We start from the raw sequence: 19,082 nt of genomic DNA, 5'->3' as shown, positions 1-19,082 counted from the left end.
AAACACACAAACTCACAGCTACTCACACACACTGTTTCCATCACATTAGCGCACATTACATTGACACTAACCTTAAAGATTTACGGAAAGCATACAGTTTGGAGACTAAAGTAAAAGGAATCCCGCTCATTCATGGCCTGGGACCCAGTCAGCGGCAGAGGTGTCAAGTAACGAAGTACAAAATACTTTGTTACTGTACTTAACACATTGAATACCGGCGGTTTTTACAGAATTATGTCGTAGAATCCCAGCCTGGGCGAAAGCCGACTGTTGACTCCGTCAAACAGTCTGGAAAAACCCAAGAGGAATCCGTTTCCATGGAGGGTGGGACCTTACTCAGCAACTTAAATTCATTGGAGTTCCCTTAACCAATCATAATGTTTAGAAAGGACGTAGGTTATGCGCCGAGGTTCATGCTTACTCTCGCGAGGCTCTAGCTCGCGAATCACGCTTCCCACATCCGCTTTCATTATACCGGTACCATTTGATAAATCAAACTTTTCCCAAAGCCAGTTGGAAGGAGAGCTACGACATCCTTGCCACTAACAAAACTGACGAGGCATTCCTCTTGCTCTCGTTTTAATTGTGTAATGATCTCCAGAGTTGAGACAACTTCATGGATAGCTTCTAGCGTTCTTCCGTCGCCATGTTTATTTCCGCTGCGGTTGAACTACAATTATATGGACTACAATGGACTCCGCGCGTGAGTTCTGCGTCACCACTCGCAACTGTTTGCTGATTGGCAAAACACTGAGCGAACCGAGGTAGGGGGATTTGGCCAGACTATGTGCGGAGCCAAAATCTTTGGGCGGAAGTACGTAGGATGGCGTCGCCAGGCTAGTAGAATCCCAGCGTTCTAAACCATTTTTTTGACGTTTTTTGTACAGTCACAGCATATTATATGATAGGGCCACTGAAACATGTTATGGCTCATTTGAAAGCTGAGACTTTAAACTCTTTGTGGGTCAAAACTGCGTGTCTCTAGGTGCCGCCATTAGCGAGCTATCCTTAGCTAAACCAAGGCGGGTATCCACCAAAATCAACAACAAACTGAGATCGGGGCTTTTGTGAAACGTGCGCTCTTTCAGCTTGTGGCACTTTAGATACATATCCGGGTCAGAGGATTTGCGTCGTGTCGCATGTTGCAAAGCTAACTTGTTCATAAGACCGCCTCCTTAGACTTGTCGCGTGTCTTCTTCTCCTTCTTGTTGTTTGTTTATGTTACTTTACCGTCACCCTCTGGAAACCGACACGTGCGATTGGACAAAATGTGGAAATGCACAACAATCAATGCAGCGTTATCAAAATTGTTCTTGAGTTGACGCAAAGCCATTGGCGTAATGATCAAAATGTCCAGATGATGACACCAGTTTTTGACTGCCATCTATGTCAGTTCTGTTCATCACATAATTACAAAAATCACACAGAATGTGCATTGGAATGTATAGATTCAGAATCCATAAAAAAAAACGTAAAAATGTATTTTTACCATGTGGGAGCCAACGCATGGGCAGTAAAAACGTAGTTTTACGTGACTTGGGAGTCAATGTGTTAAGTACACTTTTTAGGTATCTGTACTTTACTCCATTACTTATTTTTCTGCCTACTTCTGACTTCTACTCATTACATTTTCACACAAGTATCTGGACTTTCTATTCCTTACATTTTCAAAACAAACAGCCTCGTTACTCTTGGCTTCAGTTTTTTTTTTTTTTTAACTCTTGGCTTCAGTTTAATGTTTATGTATTTCACGTCATGTGCGCCATCCACACCTAGTGAGAAGAACGAGTGTAATTGGATGAATCATATAACGCAAACACTCATCGGTTTGGCTATTCGTCAAATTTGTGCTCACACAAGGAAATCGTCATTCGTCAGAAGCAAGCAGGTGTTCTACAAACTGCAAACGCCAAGCTGCGCGAAGTGCGTGCCACGCCACAATGTGGGATTCAGAAAAAGATGGCGAAAGGTCTGAAAGGTCGGACACAGGCGAGAGCGTATCGGGAGATGGAGACCAGCAAGACCTTCCTCATCCTTGGCCCTACCTCAAAGAATTTTTCGAAATAGTCGGGTGCACAAATGACTCGTGGAAAATGCAATGCAAACTCTGCACACCCAACACCCAGGTGTAGAACTAATCAGTTTTCAAATTAAGCTTGCAATTCATATAGTGGCATCTACCTTTTTGTGTGGGTTTTTAAAAAAACTTTTATACTTTAAGTAGGTTTTGGAGCACATACTTTTTCACTTTTACTTGAGTAAAGAGGTCAAGTTGATACTTCAACTTTTGTCAGAGTGTTTTTAAACTGCAGTATCTATACTTCTACTTAAGTAACAAATGTGTGTACTTTTGACACCACTGGTCAGCAGACACCCCCCCCCCCAAAAAAAACCCACTTACCCCGCCACCAACACAACAGCATATTATATTATTTGTATTATTTTATTATATAGAATCTTAAATACAAAAAGATGCCACATGTAGCTTACAAAATGCCATGTTAATGTATATTAGAAGTTTTTTTTATTTATTTAATTCAGCATATAGCTCATAACAATAAAAATAATCCACAGTCAGGACTTCTTGTTGTGTTGCAAACACAAACCAGACCAGGTTGCCTTTGGGTGAAATTAGCTGCATGATTCTAATAGAATTTACTAGAATTCTAAATCTCGTTCAGCAAAACTAAAAATCAAACACAGTCGTGGCTAATAGCAACATGTTAGCAAGAGGCTAACAGATAGCCTATAGCCTACGTCACTGACAGAAATCTGCATCCCTTAATCTTCTGCCCGTTTCTCCTCTTCTTCTCTTCTTCTCTTTCTAAACTGGGCACCTGATGGCTTCTTTGGTCTTTCACCATGATGATGATCCATGATGACTCCACATTATTACCTTTGCTTTTCCCATTAACGCCGTCCGTTCACCCGTCAATCAACCGGAGTCCCGTGACGTAAACACATTCACGTAGATGGCTGCTCAGATTTTTATTTTATTTTACATTTTTCACATAACCCAGTTAATTACATGAAGGTATTTGGGTCTATGTTCATTTTAGAAATGAAATACAGTTTATTTGGATTGGAAGCAGGTTTTTCTGGTTTTTTTTTTAGGGCGGTTGCCCACATTGCCCATAGCAAAAACCGGCCCTAGACCCAGTGGAAGTGGGTTGTGGTGTATTTGCTGCGTCTTTTTGGGCTGCAGACCTCGGGTTAAGGGTTTTATTTCTCCGATTTACGGCTTCCTGCTGCAGATCGTGCTGTGTGAACGCCAGGTTTTTAGAACCACCTTCTTTGAGGATCCGGGCGAGCTGGTCTGATACTAAATGGTGACGTTGAAACTAGGGGTGGGCGAAAAAAGTACGATTATATTATGTCATATCCGTGTCCAGAAAAACTTCATTAATTTATTACATTAAGTTATGTTAAGAATAGCCCACATTTGTGCTGTGTGGACATTTCAATTAATTTTGTAACTGTAAACTTTAAAAAATGTTAAAGGGGAACTGCGGTATTTTCAACATTAAGCCTCTTTTATGAGTCGTCTGCAATGTTTTAGAACCCCCCTCACCGCTTTTTTGATGTTTACTGCTGTCTCCGGTATTTGGCTAGTTTTGATTCTTCTCAACCTGCTTCAGAATGGCAAGTCATGTGCATGTCCAAAAAGGTCCGTAAAAGCACCATAAACGTCCGTTTTCAAAATAATCAACTCACCGGAGTGTTTTATTTGGCAGCTCGTTCATGCTTGCACTATTTTCTTAGCGGTGGCGGAGTAATATCAACGAACATCCAGTACAAACTGTCAAATAAAACACGACAGAAGCAACTTTTCGCAACGAAATTTGATATGGATTACCAGTGCACACCAGTAACCACTCCGGTGAGTTGATGATTTTGAAAACGGACGTTTATGGCAAATACCGGAGACAGCAGTAAACATCAAAAAAGCGGTGAGGGGGGTTCTAAAACATTGCAGACGACTCAGAAAAGAGGCTTAATGTTGAAAATACCGCAGTTCCCCTTTAAGTAGCTCTTTTTGTCTGTTGAAATAAATGTCAGCTGCTGGACTGACTGACACAGACTGATGTGCATTGCTTATGGGAACGACATTCATTCTAGAAGTGTATGATTCAACTTGTTTGTTTTTTAAGGAGGAAGAAAATTGCAATTACTGATTATATCGAATCACAATACGTGTAGAATCGCAATTATCAAGAATCGTGATGCAATCGAATCATGACTAAAGCATATCATCCCACCCCTAGTTGAAACGCAGCAAACTGTTGCAGATGGGTCCAATCGGATCATTATCTAAGCTGTTAAAGTGAGAGGATTTACCCAGCAGGGATGTTAGGAGCCAGTCTGCACCGTTATTCCACTTTTGTTTCGTTCAGGGATTTCATTTTTCTATGTTAAATTTGCCGAACGAATGTGTATAAAAAGCTCTTTTCAACACTCAAGTTGAATAATTAAAAGAAAATAAATGGTTCACTGAAGGACTACTGTTACGATTTGGTGGTGGCGGAGAAAAGAGAACCCAAAAATTTAACATTTTTCTATGTTAAATTTGCCGAACTAACTCACAACCTTGAGTTGTGATTAACTGTACAAGTTCTGCAATTTGTGCACTGCTGCGACCCTATCGGAATGTAATTTTGTTTTATTAATTATTATTTATCTACATAAGTATAATTTTGTTTGTTTTATTCTATGTTTATCTGTTTATTTATTTTTATTCTATTTTATTAATTAATTTATTTTTATTATTATTATTATTGCCAGATGGGGATATAATGTTGATGTTTAAATTAATGAAAAATCATAATAAAAATATGTTTATTTTTGAACTAACTTCTATAAAAGCTCTTTTCAACACTCAAATTGAATAATTAAAAGAAAATAAAGGGATCACTGAAGGACTACTGTTACGATTTGGTTTTGAACCCAAATGTCTCTTAACTGGAGGTTTATTTAAAAACCGGTTTTCCTACCAAAATCAGCTGATTTATGGACTGATTTATTTAGGATGACTTTGTTTTTTGTCCCCAAAAAAAATCAGGCGGGCGAATGAGAGTGAGATCTGCGTAAACAGATTTCTGTCCACACAACACGAGCGATGCGAGTACCAACACGCAGGATTAGCAGTGATGCAAAGCTCTGTGAGGTGTGAGTCATCATCAGCTGCTTCAGAGCGACGGCAGAGATGATGGAGGAGTCCTGGGTTACTCTCCTTTGGCTCTCCTCAGAACATCTTATTGCATCTTCTTCTCACCTAGCGTCCCCTGAACTTCATTATTTTACTAAACTGATTGTGGCCTTGATATTCCTCACTGATGTCACGGATGCTGGACCCGTACAGATGATACCTGGGCCCGCGTTGGGCCTCGCACATGCCAGTTTGGGATGTTTTTCTCGTTCCTATGCTCCATACCGCTCCTCTGTATACGTTTACTGGAACTTTAATCAGGCTTGTTTGGCTTCCTGATGAAGTCCAGCTGCTTCTTGGCTTCCCTAAAGGATCTTTGTGATTAAAAATAAATTTCCTCTCAACTAAAAGTGAGGAAAATTACCGATGCTTTTGGATGTTGGTAGGTTTCCCCTCATGAATTACTCACCTTAGGATCGGTGTCTTACTGAATGACTTTCACTTCGAGGACAGATATCCGGACATTTCATGTATAATTTGCTGATATGATGTAGATTTATTTGCTCCCTAGCTTAGAAGCAAAATGAGCCCAAACCATGATACTACCATCGCTATACTGGAATAGAATGTGTTTCTTTCTCATTTGAACTAAAATGCTCTATTTTGGTCTCATCTTTCCACATTACATCACATTACGGTCATTCTGCAGACGCTTTTATCCAAAGCGACTTACAATAAGTGTGTTCCACATCGGTGGGCAAAAGAACTTCAGGTCACAAGAAATCATAAATGCATTTCCTTCCAAAACCAAACAGCCAAGAGCATAACTAGTGCCAGAGTAAGTGTGGTAAGTCAGGTACCGAGACAAATGGGAAGACAATTTAGGAAACAAATAAGTGCGTAAGAAGCTGGGAGGCAGGGCCGGCCCAAGCCTTTATGGGGCCTTAAACAGAATTTCATTTGGGGCCCCCCTACCATCACCTCAGCTCCAGATGCCTCATTATTCCATAGGCTACACTGTTATGTGTGTAACGGACCCACAATCATTAGCATTATTTGTAATCATCTTACATCATACAGGTGTCATTCTTGTTTTTAACCTTAAAGGGATAGCCCACTCATAAATATGGTTTAAATAACTTCTACATAAAGATGATGTATAAGTATGGCTAATTAATTCAACTATTTGAAAGTAACATCAGCAGGCTGGAGACTGCATTTATAGTAAACACATTAAATAGTTTAATTTCTTTCAGATGTGCAATGGTGTGCAAAATGTTCAAAATCCAAATCCAAAACAGAATCAAATGACATTCACATTATCTTACAGAAAAATAAAGTTGTAATCAAAATTGAATACTTAAATAATAAATACAATACTTAAATAATTTTGCCCAACGGTGGCAGCAGCCAACAGGAGGCATAAATTAACCTAGTATTAGTATTTTGTCAAAATTATTATTATTTTTTTCTGGTGTAATACAATTTCGTTTAAATTATTCAATGTTATTTTAATTTCATGTATATATTTACTTTTTTATCACAACGTCTCGGTGCTCTCTGGGGCCCCCTGGTGGCGTGGGGGCCCTAAGCGACCGCGTAGTTGGCATATGCCTTGGGCCAGCTCTGCTGGGAGGAAACAGGTGATGTCCTCAGAGGGCGGATCAGGGTAGTGTTTCCTGAAGAGTTTCCACGTTTCACATAATGCAAAATGTAGGCATGTCGTTATTTTAAAGCCTCGACATTGTAGTTATTCTACATACAGAAATGACACAACTCATAATACTGCATCATCAACCATGTCTGCATGGAGACAGTTATATAAGTAACAGGTGATGTACAGGTGCTGTTTCGGTGTTGTTGGCTTATAAAACTCTCTTTCACCTAGAAGACATTACTGCTTGTCCCCCTTTTTTTTTTGCTCCTTTTGCTTTTCATGCAGAGATTGTCAGACTTCTGGACACTGCTGTAATTATGCTGTCTCACAATTAACCAGGCGGTGATTCACTGATGTTAACCACGTAACACGTTTTAACTCCATCTTCTTTTCACTCCATCTTCCTGCCTTCTGCATTCTCCATCCTCACCCTCTGCACCTCTCTTTGTCAGAGGCTCTCATCCTCCTCTCCTCACCACCTCGCTCCATCTCGCCTCTTTTCTCTTCCCGCCCTCCATCTGCAGCTCTTTTTTTCTTTCTTTTCCTTTTGGACAGGTTTCTGTGTTGTATAATTAAGTCCTCTGCTTTTGAACAGCCAGCTCCTTTCTTTTGACTAAAACAGTCGGGATAAAACAGTCGGGTTAAAACAGTCGGGTTAAAACAGTCGGGTTAAAACAGTCGGGTTAAAACAGTCGGGTTAAACAGTCGGGTTAAAACAGTCTTAAAACAGTCGGGTTAAAACAGTCTTAAAACAGTCGGGTTAAACAGTCTTAAAACAGTCGGGTTAAAACAGTCGGGTTAAAACAGTCGGGATAAAACAGTCGGGATAAAACAGTCGGGTTAAAACAGTCGGGTTAAACAGTCTTAAAACAGTCGGGATAAAACAGTCGGGATAAAACAGTCGGGTTAAAACAGTCGGGTTAAAACAGTCGGGTTAAAACAGTCGGGTTAAACAGTCGGGTTAAAACAGTCTTAAAACAGTCGGGTTAAAACAGTCGGGTTAAACAGTCTTAAAACAGTCGGGTTAAAACAGTCTTAAAACAGTCGGGTTAAACAGTCGGGTTAAACAGTCGGGTTAAAACAGTCTTAAAACAGTCGGGTTAAAACAGTCGGGTTAAACAGTCTTAAAACAGTCGGTTAAACAGTCTTAAAACAGTCGGGTTAAAACAGTCGGGTTAAAACAGTCGGGTTAAACAGTCGGGTTAAAACAGTCGGGTTAAAACAGTCGGGTTAAAAGAGTCGGGTTAAACAGTCGGGTTAAAACAGTCGGGTTAAAACAGTCGGGTTAATCAGTCTTAAAACAGTCGGGATAAAACAATCGGGTTAAAAGAGTCGGGTTAAACAGTCGGGTTAAAACAGTCTTAAAACAGTCGGGTTAATCAGTCTTAAAACAGTCGGGATAAAACAATCGGGTTAAAAGAGTCGGGTTAAACAGTCGGGTTAATCAGTCTTAAAACAGTCGGGTTAAACAGTCTTAAAACAGTCGGGATAAAACAGTCGGGTTAAAAGAGTCGGGATAAAACAGTCGGGTTAAAACAGTCGGGTTAATCAGTCTTAAAACAGTCGGGATAAAACAGTCGGGTTAAAAGAGTCGGGTTAAACAGTCTTAAAACAGTCGGGATAAAACAGTCGGGTTAAAAGAGTCGGGTTAAACAGTCTTAAAACAGTCGGGTTAAAAGAGTCGGGTTAAAAGAGTCGGGTTAAAAGAGTCGGGTTAAACAGTCGGGTTAAACAGTCGGGTTAAAACAGTCGGGTTAAACAGTCGGGTTAAACAGTCGGGTTAAAACAGTCGGGTTAAAAGAGTCAGGTTAAAAGAGTCGGGTTAAACAGTCGGGTTAAACAGTCGGGTTAAAACAGTCGGGTTAAACAGTCGGGTTAAACAGTCGGGTTAAAACAGTCGGGTTAAAAGAGTCGGGTTAAAAGAGTCGGGTTAAACAGTCTTAAAACAGTCGGGTTAAAACAGTCGGGTTAAACAGTCGGGTTAAACAGTCGGGATAAAACAGTCGGGTTAAAAGAGTCGGGTTAAAAGAGTCGGGTTAAACAGTCGGGTTAAACAGTCGGGTTAAACAGTCGGGTTAAACAGTCGGGTTAAACAGTCGGGTTAAAACAGTCGGGATAAAACAGTCGGGTTAAAAGAGTCAGGTTAAAAGAGTCGGGTTAATCAGTCTTAAAACAGTCGGGATAAAACAGTCGGGTTAAAAGAGTCAGGTTAAAAGAGTCGGGTTAATCAGTCTTAAAACAGTCTGGATAAACAGTCGGGTTAAAACAGTCGGGTTAAACAGTCGGGTTAAAAGAGTCAGGTTAAAAGAGTCGGGTTAATCAGTCTTAAAACAGTCGGGTTAAACAGTCGGGTTAAACAGTCGGGTTAAAAGAGTCAGGTTAAAAGAGTCGGGTTAAACAGTCTTAAAACAGTCGGGATAAACAGTCGGGTTAAAACAGTCGGGTTAAACAGTCTTAAAACAGTCGGGATAAAACAGTCGGGTTAAAAGAGTCGGGTTAAACAGTCTTAAAACAGTCGGGATAAACAGTCGGGTTAAAACAGTCGGGTTAAACAGTCTTAAAACAGTCGGGATAAACAGTCGGGTTAAAAGAGTCGGGTTAAACAGTCTTAAAACAGTCGGGATAAAACAGTCGGGTTAAAAGAGTCGGGTTAAACAGTCTTAAAACAGTCGGGATAAAACAGTCGGGTTAAAAGAGTCGGGTTAAACAGTCGGGTTAAAACAGTCGGTTTAATCAGTCTTAAAACAGTCGGGATAAAACAGTCGGGTTAAAAGAGTCGGGTTAAACAGTCGGGTTAAAACAGTCTTAAAACAGTCGGGTTAATCAGTCTTGAAACAGTCGGGATAAAACAGTCGGGTTAAAAGAGTCGGGTTAAACAGTCTTAAAACAGTCGGGTTAAAAGAGTCGGGTTAAACAGTCTTAAAACAGTCGGGTTAAAAGAGTCGGGTTAAAACAGTCTTAAAACAGTCGGGTTAAAAGAGTCGGGTTAAAAGAGTCGGGTTAAAACAGTCGGGTGAAAGAAACAGGTTCTTCTCCAGGAAGACAGGAGTGGGACAGGAAGTTGTGGAGGAAAAGATGAGGTAGAGAGAATGAGGATCTTTTTGTGAGCAGATCAGCTACAATTTGAGTTAAAAAGAAAAGAAAATTACATGTGAATCACAGACGTAGTCTTCTACAATCCCCCTTTACACCTCACCTCCCCAGCCACCAACAGGCGTGCGCTCCCGTGGTGGTGTTGAGTATACTGGATCTGGCATAGTGGTGCTTACACAGAGAAGCAGAGAGGAAAGAAATCAATTGCCATCGACATGCAACACTGCATCGAGACTGTTACTGCCCGGAGAAAGGAGGGAGGGATGGAGAGACCGTTGTATACAAGTGGAGAGCCCTTGGCAAGGCACAGTCTGCAAGAGGAATGGAAACTGAGAGGTGGCTGCAAGAGAAGGGTTGTGTCTATTTAATAGAATTGAAGAGAAAGAAAAGAAGGTGGGACAACAAGAGGGAGGTGAAAAGGGGATTGTCATGAAGATGGAAGGTGCAATTAGAGACGAGGAGAAAGAAAATAAGAGACATGAAAAGGAAGGCTCTAAATGAGCCGTTAGAGAGATGAAGAGGATGCAGAAAGCCTGTCAAAATGAAAGGAAAGAAAGTCAAATTATAAACATTTTCTGGCACAATAGATTGCAGTACCTGTAACCAGAAGAATACCCCCGTCATACTGTAGCTCTGTAATAACTGTACTGCTATTACCGCTGTGTGGTATCATGTAATATGTTGTTCAGACTTATTCTATGGCTCAGGTGTTTTTATAATGAGATTTGCCAGCTAGCAAGACACAATAGAACAGATAATAATAATAATAATAATAATAATAATAATAATAATAATAACAACAGATAACAGATGTTTTTTTTTTATGTTTCTGTAATCGCAAGAAAAAAATGTCCCCTCATGGTGCAATAAAAAGGACAAAAACAGGATTATTAAGAAGCCAGCAAAAGCTATATTCTTGCAAAAGTAATCTGGCTACCGATGGCACATGGTGGGCACTGTAAATATACATTTGACCTAGTTGGAAAATTATACCTCACCCAGAAAAATTGAATAGTTTCCAGCTTGGCCTAGCATTAGCATAACGAGGCTAGCAACTAGCATGCGATGCTAACAACTAGCATACTGAAGATGGTGGTTAGAGACAGCCATTGTTTGCATATAGAGCTAAACCAGTTGCCCCTTAATGTGAGGCACAACCACATCTAAAACATTTAAGTGATATATAAACTCCCAGGAGAAACATATAAAGTTTACTCAAAAGTCTTTGTTTCACTATACTGCATTTCGACAGCTACCTCGATGTTAGCAAAACTATCATTTTCTGCATTTTTCAAAATCACACAAGGTTGTGACTGGGGGAAAAAAAAGGTAATTCAGGGTTCACTGTAGATAAATCTGTATTCTGCAATTCAGAACTAGGCAATTAAAAGCATTTACAGAAAGCATTAAAACACTGAAAAAACAAAATGTATGAACAACAATGCATATTGTGCGGTGGGGACGGGGTTGGTCCTTGTTTAGTTTTCACTCCTCAGACAGAAAACAAAAATATTCCAGATATCCAGAAGTTTCATAACGAACCAGAAGATTAATAAATAAATGTATTTTGGCCCTAAACCACAAGGCTTTTTGTACGAACAGCAGTATTTTAAAGCCAACACTATGACAGACAGCAAGCTAGTGTAATATCAGCCACTTGTCTTTGTGAGGTCTCTGCAGTTGCAGTTGTCTTGGTTGCAGTTATATTTGGCAGAGCAGAGCGTATACTGATAGAGGTGCACTGTAAGGTAGATGGCTGCCAGTTCATATTTTATAAGACAGATGCCAGAAAAATGGTGGATTGTATGAATCAGGTCTACATAGAGGTGACAGTAACTCCTGCACTGTTGTTCTCACATTTCTGGCATAATTAATCAAATATGATGCCACCTACGTTACGTGATATTTCGCACTGTTCCGCCACACCAATGAAACTACTTAAAGAGTGATAACATCATCTCATTACAAAGCAGCGCTCCGCTGGGGGAGCTTGGGGCCTGGCATTCATAAGGATATTACTTTGACATATACCCCTCCTAAATATTGCACCAGATCAAGCACACACACACCACCAGCAACCATATTTAACCCCTCCAGGAACACATAATGAGGCATATAACAAGGATCCTGCTTTCAAACTCCAAATCCAGTTCTGGTCGAGCATTTGCTGAATGATTTTCAGGTGCCTGACACAAAAAGACGGCTCATGAGGTTTCGGTGTCCATAACACCGAGGGAAACTTACACTATATCAGGCAGGTGGTTCTAATGCTGTGGCTGATTGTTGTGCATTCACATGGATAACTAGACACCAGACAGAGTGTTAGAAATTCAAAAGAGTGTCTGACGGAAACCTCCGTCTCACAGCAGGTGGGTGAAAGAGGTGCTACTGTCCATTAAACTTGAAAAGCTCAGATTTTCCCTGAATGGTTCCTTAGGTCCTTTTGAAAAGACTTAGGCTACATTCAGACAGCACACTGAAGTGACCCAAATCCGATTTTTTTGGCCCTATGCGACCTGTATCTGATCTTTTCATGACAGTCTGAACAGCACAGATCGGATTTTTTCAAATCCGATCCAGGCCACTTGGATATGTGGTCCTAATTCCGATACGTATCTGATCTTTTGCCATGCGACTGCAGTCTGAACGGCCAGGGCGCATTTATCCGACCTACGCGTTCGAAAAGCCGCTCACATCACAGTCCCACCACTCCTGGCTACGACGACGCACCCGAACGTGTCTTTGGATAGACGATGCCACTGCCCCAAAAGGCCAGGGCCAAAAGCCTAGCTCTTTTTCTTTTTAATATCCTCTTTAAAATTATGCCGTGATTAATGTGCGGGCTCCGGCTGGACAACAACTTTAAAATCGCAATATATGCATTCCTACTCTTACCATCCATGTTTACTTCCGCAAACACTGGGCACGCTCGCTGCGTATGACGTCATCGTACACTCTTCTGCGCATGCGGGATAGTATGGGGCGGTAAGCCGTTCACACAACAGGCCACATACAGGTCGCATTTAATTGCAATGTGAACGACCTCACAAAAAAATCCGATTTCACAAAAAAATCGGAATTGAGCATCAAGGCCTGCAGTCTGAACGTAGCCTTGGAGACCTCTCTTAAACTATATTGAATCTTTGACATCTCTGCCTGACTGCGACTTCTGAGCCCCCCATATATTTATTTATTTATATTTTATTCATTTTCTGTGCAAATATAATTCTGTTTAAAGAAATTTACAAATTAACAAAACATTTACAAAAATTTTAAATACTTTTTTAAACAAGTACATGGAAGAGGAAGTAGTTTATATAGGTGTATTGTAGTTCGGATATTTACAAACTGAAGAGTATTAAAAAAGGGGTGGGAAACTAAAAAAGTATTGAACTTCTTCCCATTCCTTTTTCAAACAATGTGCTTTATGTTATTTAATTTTTTTATGATTATTTCTCTTTTTCTTTCTTTTGTATGTACAAGTAGTTACATACAAAATAAAAATCTATCTATCTATCTATCTATCTATCTATCTATCTATCTATCTATCTATCTATCTATCTATCTCTAACGAAGTGGGCTGAAAGGTGAGGTTTGCTCTCCTTTTTCGTACTGAATGTGTCATGTTTTTGTGTTTCAGGACGGCTCACGCGCAGGGTAAAGCGGAGGCGGCGATGGGAGAAGCTCAGAAAGCCCAGGAGCAGAGTCGCATGGCGAGGGTCACTGCCAAGCAGTTCTCCCCGTCCTTCCAGCACCCTGGAAATGGTGGGCTCACACTCCCATGAACACTCGAGCACCAAAATCTAAGGCTGGGCAACGATTAACATGTTTAATCTAATTAATCACATGATTTCCCTGATTAATCACGATTAATTGCATTTGTACGCAAAATCCAAAAATTAATTGTGGGAGGGACACAGTTTTATTTTAAATGTGCTGCCATATGAATGAAAGTGCCATAACATTTGTTGTGCAAACACACTTTTAACATCAGCATCTTTCTGTAGTTTTTATGTAGAAGCCTCGCTCCACTGTCTGTTTCCTTGAATGACTTGCTGCTATCAGTTGTGTGTTTTGCCTTTAAGTGATATTTTAGACTGGAACTACTACGCTGAGAAGACAATTCAACTTGGCAGTGTTTACAGATGACTTTGGTTCTGTCGACTCCGCCGTCTGGAAGAACTTTAACATGAAAATGGCCGAGTAAAAGTTCCGTACCCTTCTCCATGTTTGGTGGATCCGCCGATTACTTTCTTTTCCTGTTCCACAGCAGACAGCAGCAGACTTTTACAAAATAAAAGCCTGTGAGCAACAGACTTTTACAATAATAAAATAATAATAAAACAGGGGTGGTCCATGGCGTAGTGGGTTGAGCAGGCGCCCCATGTACTGAGGCTATAGTCGAGTCCAGCATCGGGCGGCCCTGTGCTGTGTGTCGTTCCCCCTCTCTCTGCCCCCTGCTTCCTGTCTCTCTGAACTTTCCTATCCATTAAATCCATTATTTTTAAAAATTTTTTTAAAATAAATAAATAAATAAAACCTGCGTTAATGCGCGCTAAAATATTTATTGGCGTTAAATAATTAACGAGTTAACGCGATAATAACGAGTTAACTCGCCCAGCCCTTCTAAAATCATAAACTTTTCTGCGTTCCAGCACATGTCTGTATCCATGTGGACAGATATTCCAAAAACCAGCCGAGCAAACTCGTATCTAACAACTAAAAAACCCTCTCGTACACGTGTATTTATGTGTGTGGGTTGGTGATAAAGGTCAGCGTGGGCCACCCTCCAGCTTTGTGATTCGGCCTCTGTCACTCACACCTGTAGAGCGCCGCAGGTAGCCGGTGCACGCCAACATGCAGGGTGACGCACACGCTGACTTTATGACACATACTGTACACTTCCACGGATCACACGCACACACATACCTGGGATGACAGTGATTGCTCTTTTGCCAACTTTTCTGCTCTCAGCACTCTCCACATTATTGTGAGAGCATCCATGTCAGGAAGCATCAGCGCTGACATTTACTGCGGCGACCCGGGCATCATCATCATCATCATCATCCACCCAACCGCTTCCTTCACATCTGTTTACAGATTTAAAAACAAACTTTGACTGTGACAAGTTGTGATTTGAAAAGGTGGAGCGACACGACGTTTTCACTTCTTCTTCTTCTGTGAAATTCATTGCAAAAGCTAACAAAACAAAAGCAGCTGCCTGTGTGATATCCAGCCCTGTAGCCATGGACAGAGTGTGCAACTCCAGCATCATTAAAGGTGCCTGTGCCAAAGCATTTATTAATATTTTGCTTAGTATTGCATGTAACTTGTCCCACAGCTTTGAGAAAATACAAGAAACAACAAAACATGCGGCTCAAATGGGAGTGTGCACTGGAAAAAATCTAAATCTTACAGAGTATATTTTTCTCATTGAGTATCTCATTACACTTAATATAAGACACAACTGCCTAACAAATACTATTTCAGCCAGATATAGGGACTTGTTTGAAGACAATACATCTGGAATATCTTGTTAAGTGAAAAAGTCTTGAAAACAAATTGTTTTGAGTCACATATCATATGAAACAAGCTTTTTTTTTTCATTTGAAGAGGTTTTTAAGCTAATTTCAAGATCACTTTTAACTCAAAAGTCCTAAATATCACATCTTATTTCAAGAAATCTTGACAAGCCGATTTTTACTAGTTCCATTGGCAGATTTTTTTGCTCATTTCAAGCAAAAACGTCTTTTATTTGTTGTTTTTTTACTTATTTTTGGAGGGGCATTTTTTCCAGTGTGTGCTCCAACTTATGGTAATGATCGATTTAATCCCGTCTATTAGTGTGTTGATATCTTTTTTTTAAAGTAACAGAAAGCAACTGCTGTAATGCACGTGCACCTAACGTGCATGTTTGGTGAGTGCACATGCATATGCAATAATCATACTTTCATAGGTTTATGTAAACGTATTAATCAGCTTTTATAGACACATAATCATATGATGCACCGTCAGCCAGAGGTTCCCGACCTTTTTCCTGGATTCACTCTCACTTGTATGTAGAAAAAAGCTGCACACACACCCCCCCCCCCCCTACGCTATGGACTCAGCTGCGCACACACAACCGCTCTCACAGTGTAATCTCCAAAAGTTGATTGCTAGCACTTTACAGAGCCTTTAAGCTACGTTTTTACTTTGATAAAAAGGAAAAATAACCCAAAAACTAATGGCCACCGTAGGCTTGTGGCCTCCTGAGTCACGTGTTGCCCCCCCCCCCAAGCGATCAGCTGCAGACGTGTTGCGTATCACAAAGCATAAAATTTTAAATTACATTTTTTCATCTTGTCCAAACGTGCTGAAATCATCTGTGTGTAAATAAAACATTTGCAGGATGTTGAATATTATTTTTGATCAATTATCCAACCCCCATCTTAACCTTAAAGGGACAGTTCGCCTCTTTTGACATGAAGCTGTAAGACATCCCATATCAGCAACATCATTTATGAACATCTTCTTACCCCCTGCTGCGTCCTGTGAGCAGAGTTCCAGCCTCGTTTTGGCGTTGATGAAGGTAGTCCGGCTAGTTGGCTGGGGCTAAAAAAATAAAGCGTCTTGCTTCTCAAAACAATATGCGTTCAACAGAGTAATACATTTACACAGCAGGCAGTGATACAAAGGGAAAGAAAATAGGGCCAAGCGATTGTGAGGTCTGACTTTTTCCTGGAGAACGATTTTGCAAGAAATCAGCCGGCCTGAAGCTGATTTCCCTTAAGCTCTAAACTCTGTAAACTTTAGCAACATTTGAAACATTTTCAGGAGAGAAAGTAGTCGTTTAGATCCCCAACGTGTTGAAAATCTGACAAAATACCGGCTGTTTACAATTTTGTTCCCACGAATTCGGCGCTACTAAAGCTAGCCGCAGTGAACAACGCACTTCCGGTTATTTTCACAAAATAAAATACCCGTTGCCTTTTATCATAGGGAAAGCCATTACCATACAATTGGTGCTTTTGTTTTGAAAACAGGAAGTGAACCTACCCTCGTTGTAGCTAGCTTGAAACTTCTGTTTTGACAGGAAATGACGATCGGCGACGTCCCGTTACGTTGCATCTTGGGTAGTTTGAGTATGAGTAGTGACCTCATGATGCATACTCAACATTTCAGAGAATCTAGTATGCATCCGGGAAAAAAGTCAGTAGGAGTAGTAGGAGAAGTATGCGGTTTCGAACACAGCCAATGTTCATAAATGATGTTGCTAATATGGGATGTCATACAGCTTCATGTCAAAAGAGGCGAACTATCCCTTTAATGATCTCTTACAGTCCCTACAGTAAATGCATTTAAATGTGATTTCTCTCATTGTTCCCTACAGTGAGGTCTCAGTTATGTAAATGCCAAAAAAAACATGGCTGCAGCCTCTTCGCCTCCTCCCTAAATGTCCGTCTTCTTTCTGGTGTTCTGTGCAGGTATGGAGGTGCAGCGGCCCAAGCGCCAGGTGTCCAGCGAGGTGGAGGGCGAGGGGCTGTCGAGCAGTGCCGGTACGGCCGAAAGCCCGGATCTCTACATGAAGAGCGCGGGCTCCGATGATCCCTCCAACGACGCCGCCACGCCGGACCTCAGCCCACCTTCCTCGTCACCGCCCCACACTCCGCCTGCCCCCGCCCGGCCGTCCCAGCGCAGCAAGAAGAGTTTCCACCGGCAGAGCGCCGTGGACCACGGGGACAGAGGGAAGGAGGGAGGGGAAAAGGACGAGAAGAGTGGCGGAGGAGGAGGGCAGGCTGAGATTCAGGTGCTGATGGAGGGAGGCAGCCGGGAAGGTGACGAAGGGGGAGGGAAGGGGGAGTATCTGCGGGCCAACAGCTGGAGTGAGGACAAGAGGAGGGGCATATTGTCCAAAGGAGGGGTCAGCGGGCGAGGAGCGAGCCGGACCAACGGACACAAACACAGCTCCTCCAATCACAGGTCGCGGGAACACGGCTCATCCAATCACAGACAGGCCAGGGGGGACAGGTGGTTGGAGACGTCCTCGTCCGCCCCCTGGACGTCCGGGCACAGGGGCGTGCACGGCCGAGGGGGCCGGCTGCTGGAGCAGGACGAGGAGAAAATGAGCAACTATGAGATGGAGATGAAGCCTTTACAGCCCAGAGACTCCAGCAGCCACAAAGCCCTTGGGCACGGCGAGGAGAGGCACGGCGAGGAGAGGCACGGGCACGGCGAGGAGAGGCACGGGGAGGGGCGCTCGCACGGGGAGGGCCGCTCGCACGGCGTGCAGCGGCAGAGGCATAAGAACCGAGACGTGAGGGAGGGGGGGAAAGACTCAGCACACAACCTGGACAGACAGGGGGAGAAGATGGACTCACGGCCTCTACGCCGGGACCTCACCCTCTCCCCCCCTCTGAGATCCTCCCCCATCACGCCCGAGCGGCCCGACCTCAGCCTCACGCCGAGCAAAGGCAACTCGGTAAGTTTTCACACTCACGCACTCACACACTCAGAAACGCTGGAGGCGGGGGCTGTGAGGTGTTCTTCCTACTTCTTCTTCCTCTTCCTACTTCCTACTTCCTACTTCCTACTTCCTACTTCCTACTTCCTACTTCCTACTTCTTCTTCCTCTTCCTACTTCCTACTTCATTCTTCCTACTTCTTCTTCCTCTTCCTACTTCTTCTTCCTCTTCCTACTTCTTCTTCCTACTTCCTCTTCCACTTCCTACTTTCTTCATCCTCCTTCTTCTTCCTCTTCCGACTTCTTCCTCCTCTTCCTACTTCCTACTTCTTCTTCCTCTTCCTACTTCTTCTTCCTACATCCTCTTCCTCTTACTCTTCCTACTTCTTCTTCCTCTTCCTACTTCCTCCTCCTCTTCCTACATCCTCATCCTCCTTCTTCTTCCTCTTCCTCTTCCTACATCCTCATCCTCCTTCTTCTTCCTCTTCCTACTTCTTCTTCCTCTTCCTACTTCCTACTTCCTTCTTCCTTCTTCCTACTTCCTACATCCTCATCCTCCTTTTTCTTCCTCTTCCTACTTCTTCTTCCTACTTCTTCTTCTTCCTCTTCCTACATCCTCATCCTCCTTCTTCGTCCTCTTCCTCTTCCTACTTCTTCTTCCTCTTCCTACTTCTTCTTCCTCTTCCTACTTCCTACTTCCTACTTCCTCTTCCTACTTCTTCTTCCTACTTCCTACTTCCTCT

The 19,082-nt window shown here is 42.1% G+C and overlaps 1 protein-coding gene across 1 annotated transcript in view; it reads left to right on the top strand.

Moving 5' to 3' along the window:
* Positions 1–19,082, top strand: part of jph3b (junctophilin 3b) — a 117,093-nt gene that overhangs the window by 76,452 nt on the left and 21,559 nt on the right. The window contains exons 4-5 of the mRNA XM_075470718.1: positions 13,537–13,661; positions 17,363–18,357. Coding sequence (XP_075326833.1) covers positions 13,537–13,661; positions 17,363–18,357 — 1,120 coding nt within the window. The remainder of the gene's footprint in view (positions 1–13,536; positions 13,662–17,362; positions 18,358–19,082) is intronic.

Source organism: Odontesthes bonariensis, chromosome 7 (assembly GCF_027942865.1).
Source record: "Odontesthes bonariensis isolate fOdoBon6 chromosome 7, fOdoBon6.hap1, whole genome shotgun sequence".
NCBI classification, from domain to species: Eukaryota; Metazoa; Chordata; class Actinopteri; order Atheriniformes; family Atherinopsidae; genus Odontesthes; species Odontesthes bonariensis.
This window is presented reverse-complemented; position numbering and strand designations above follow the sequence as displayed.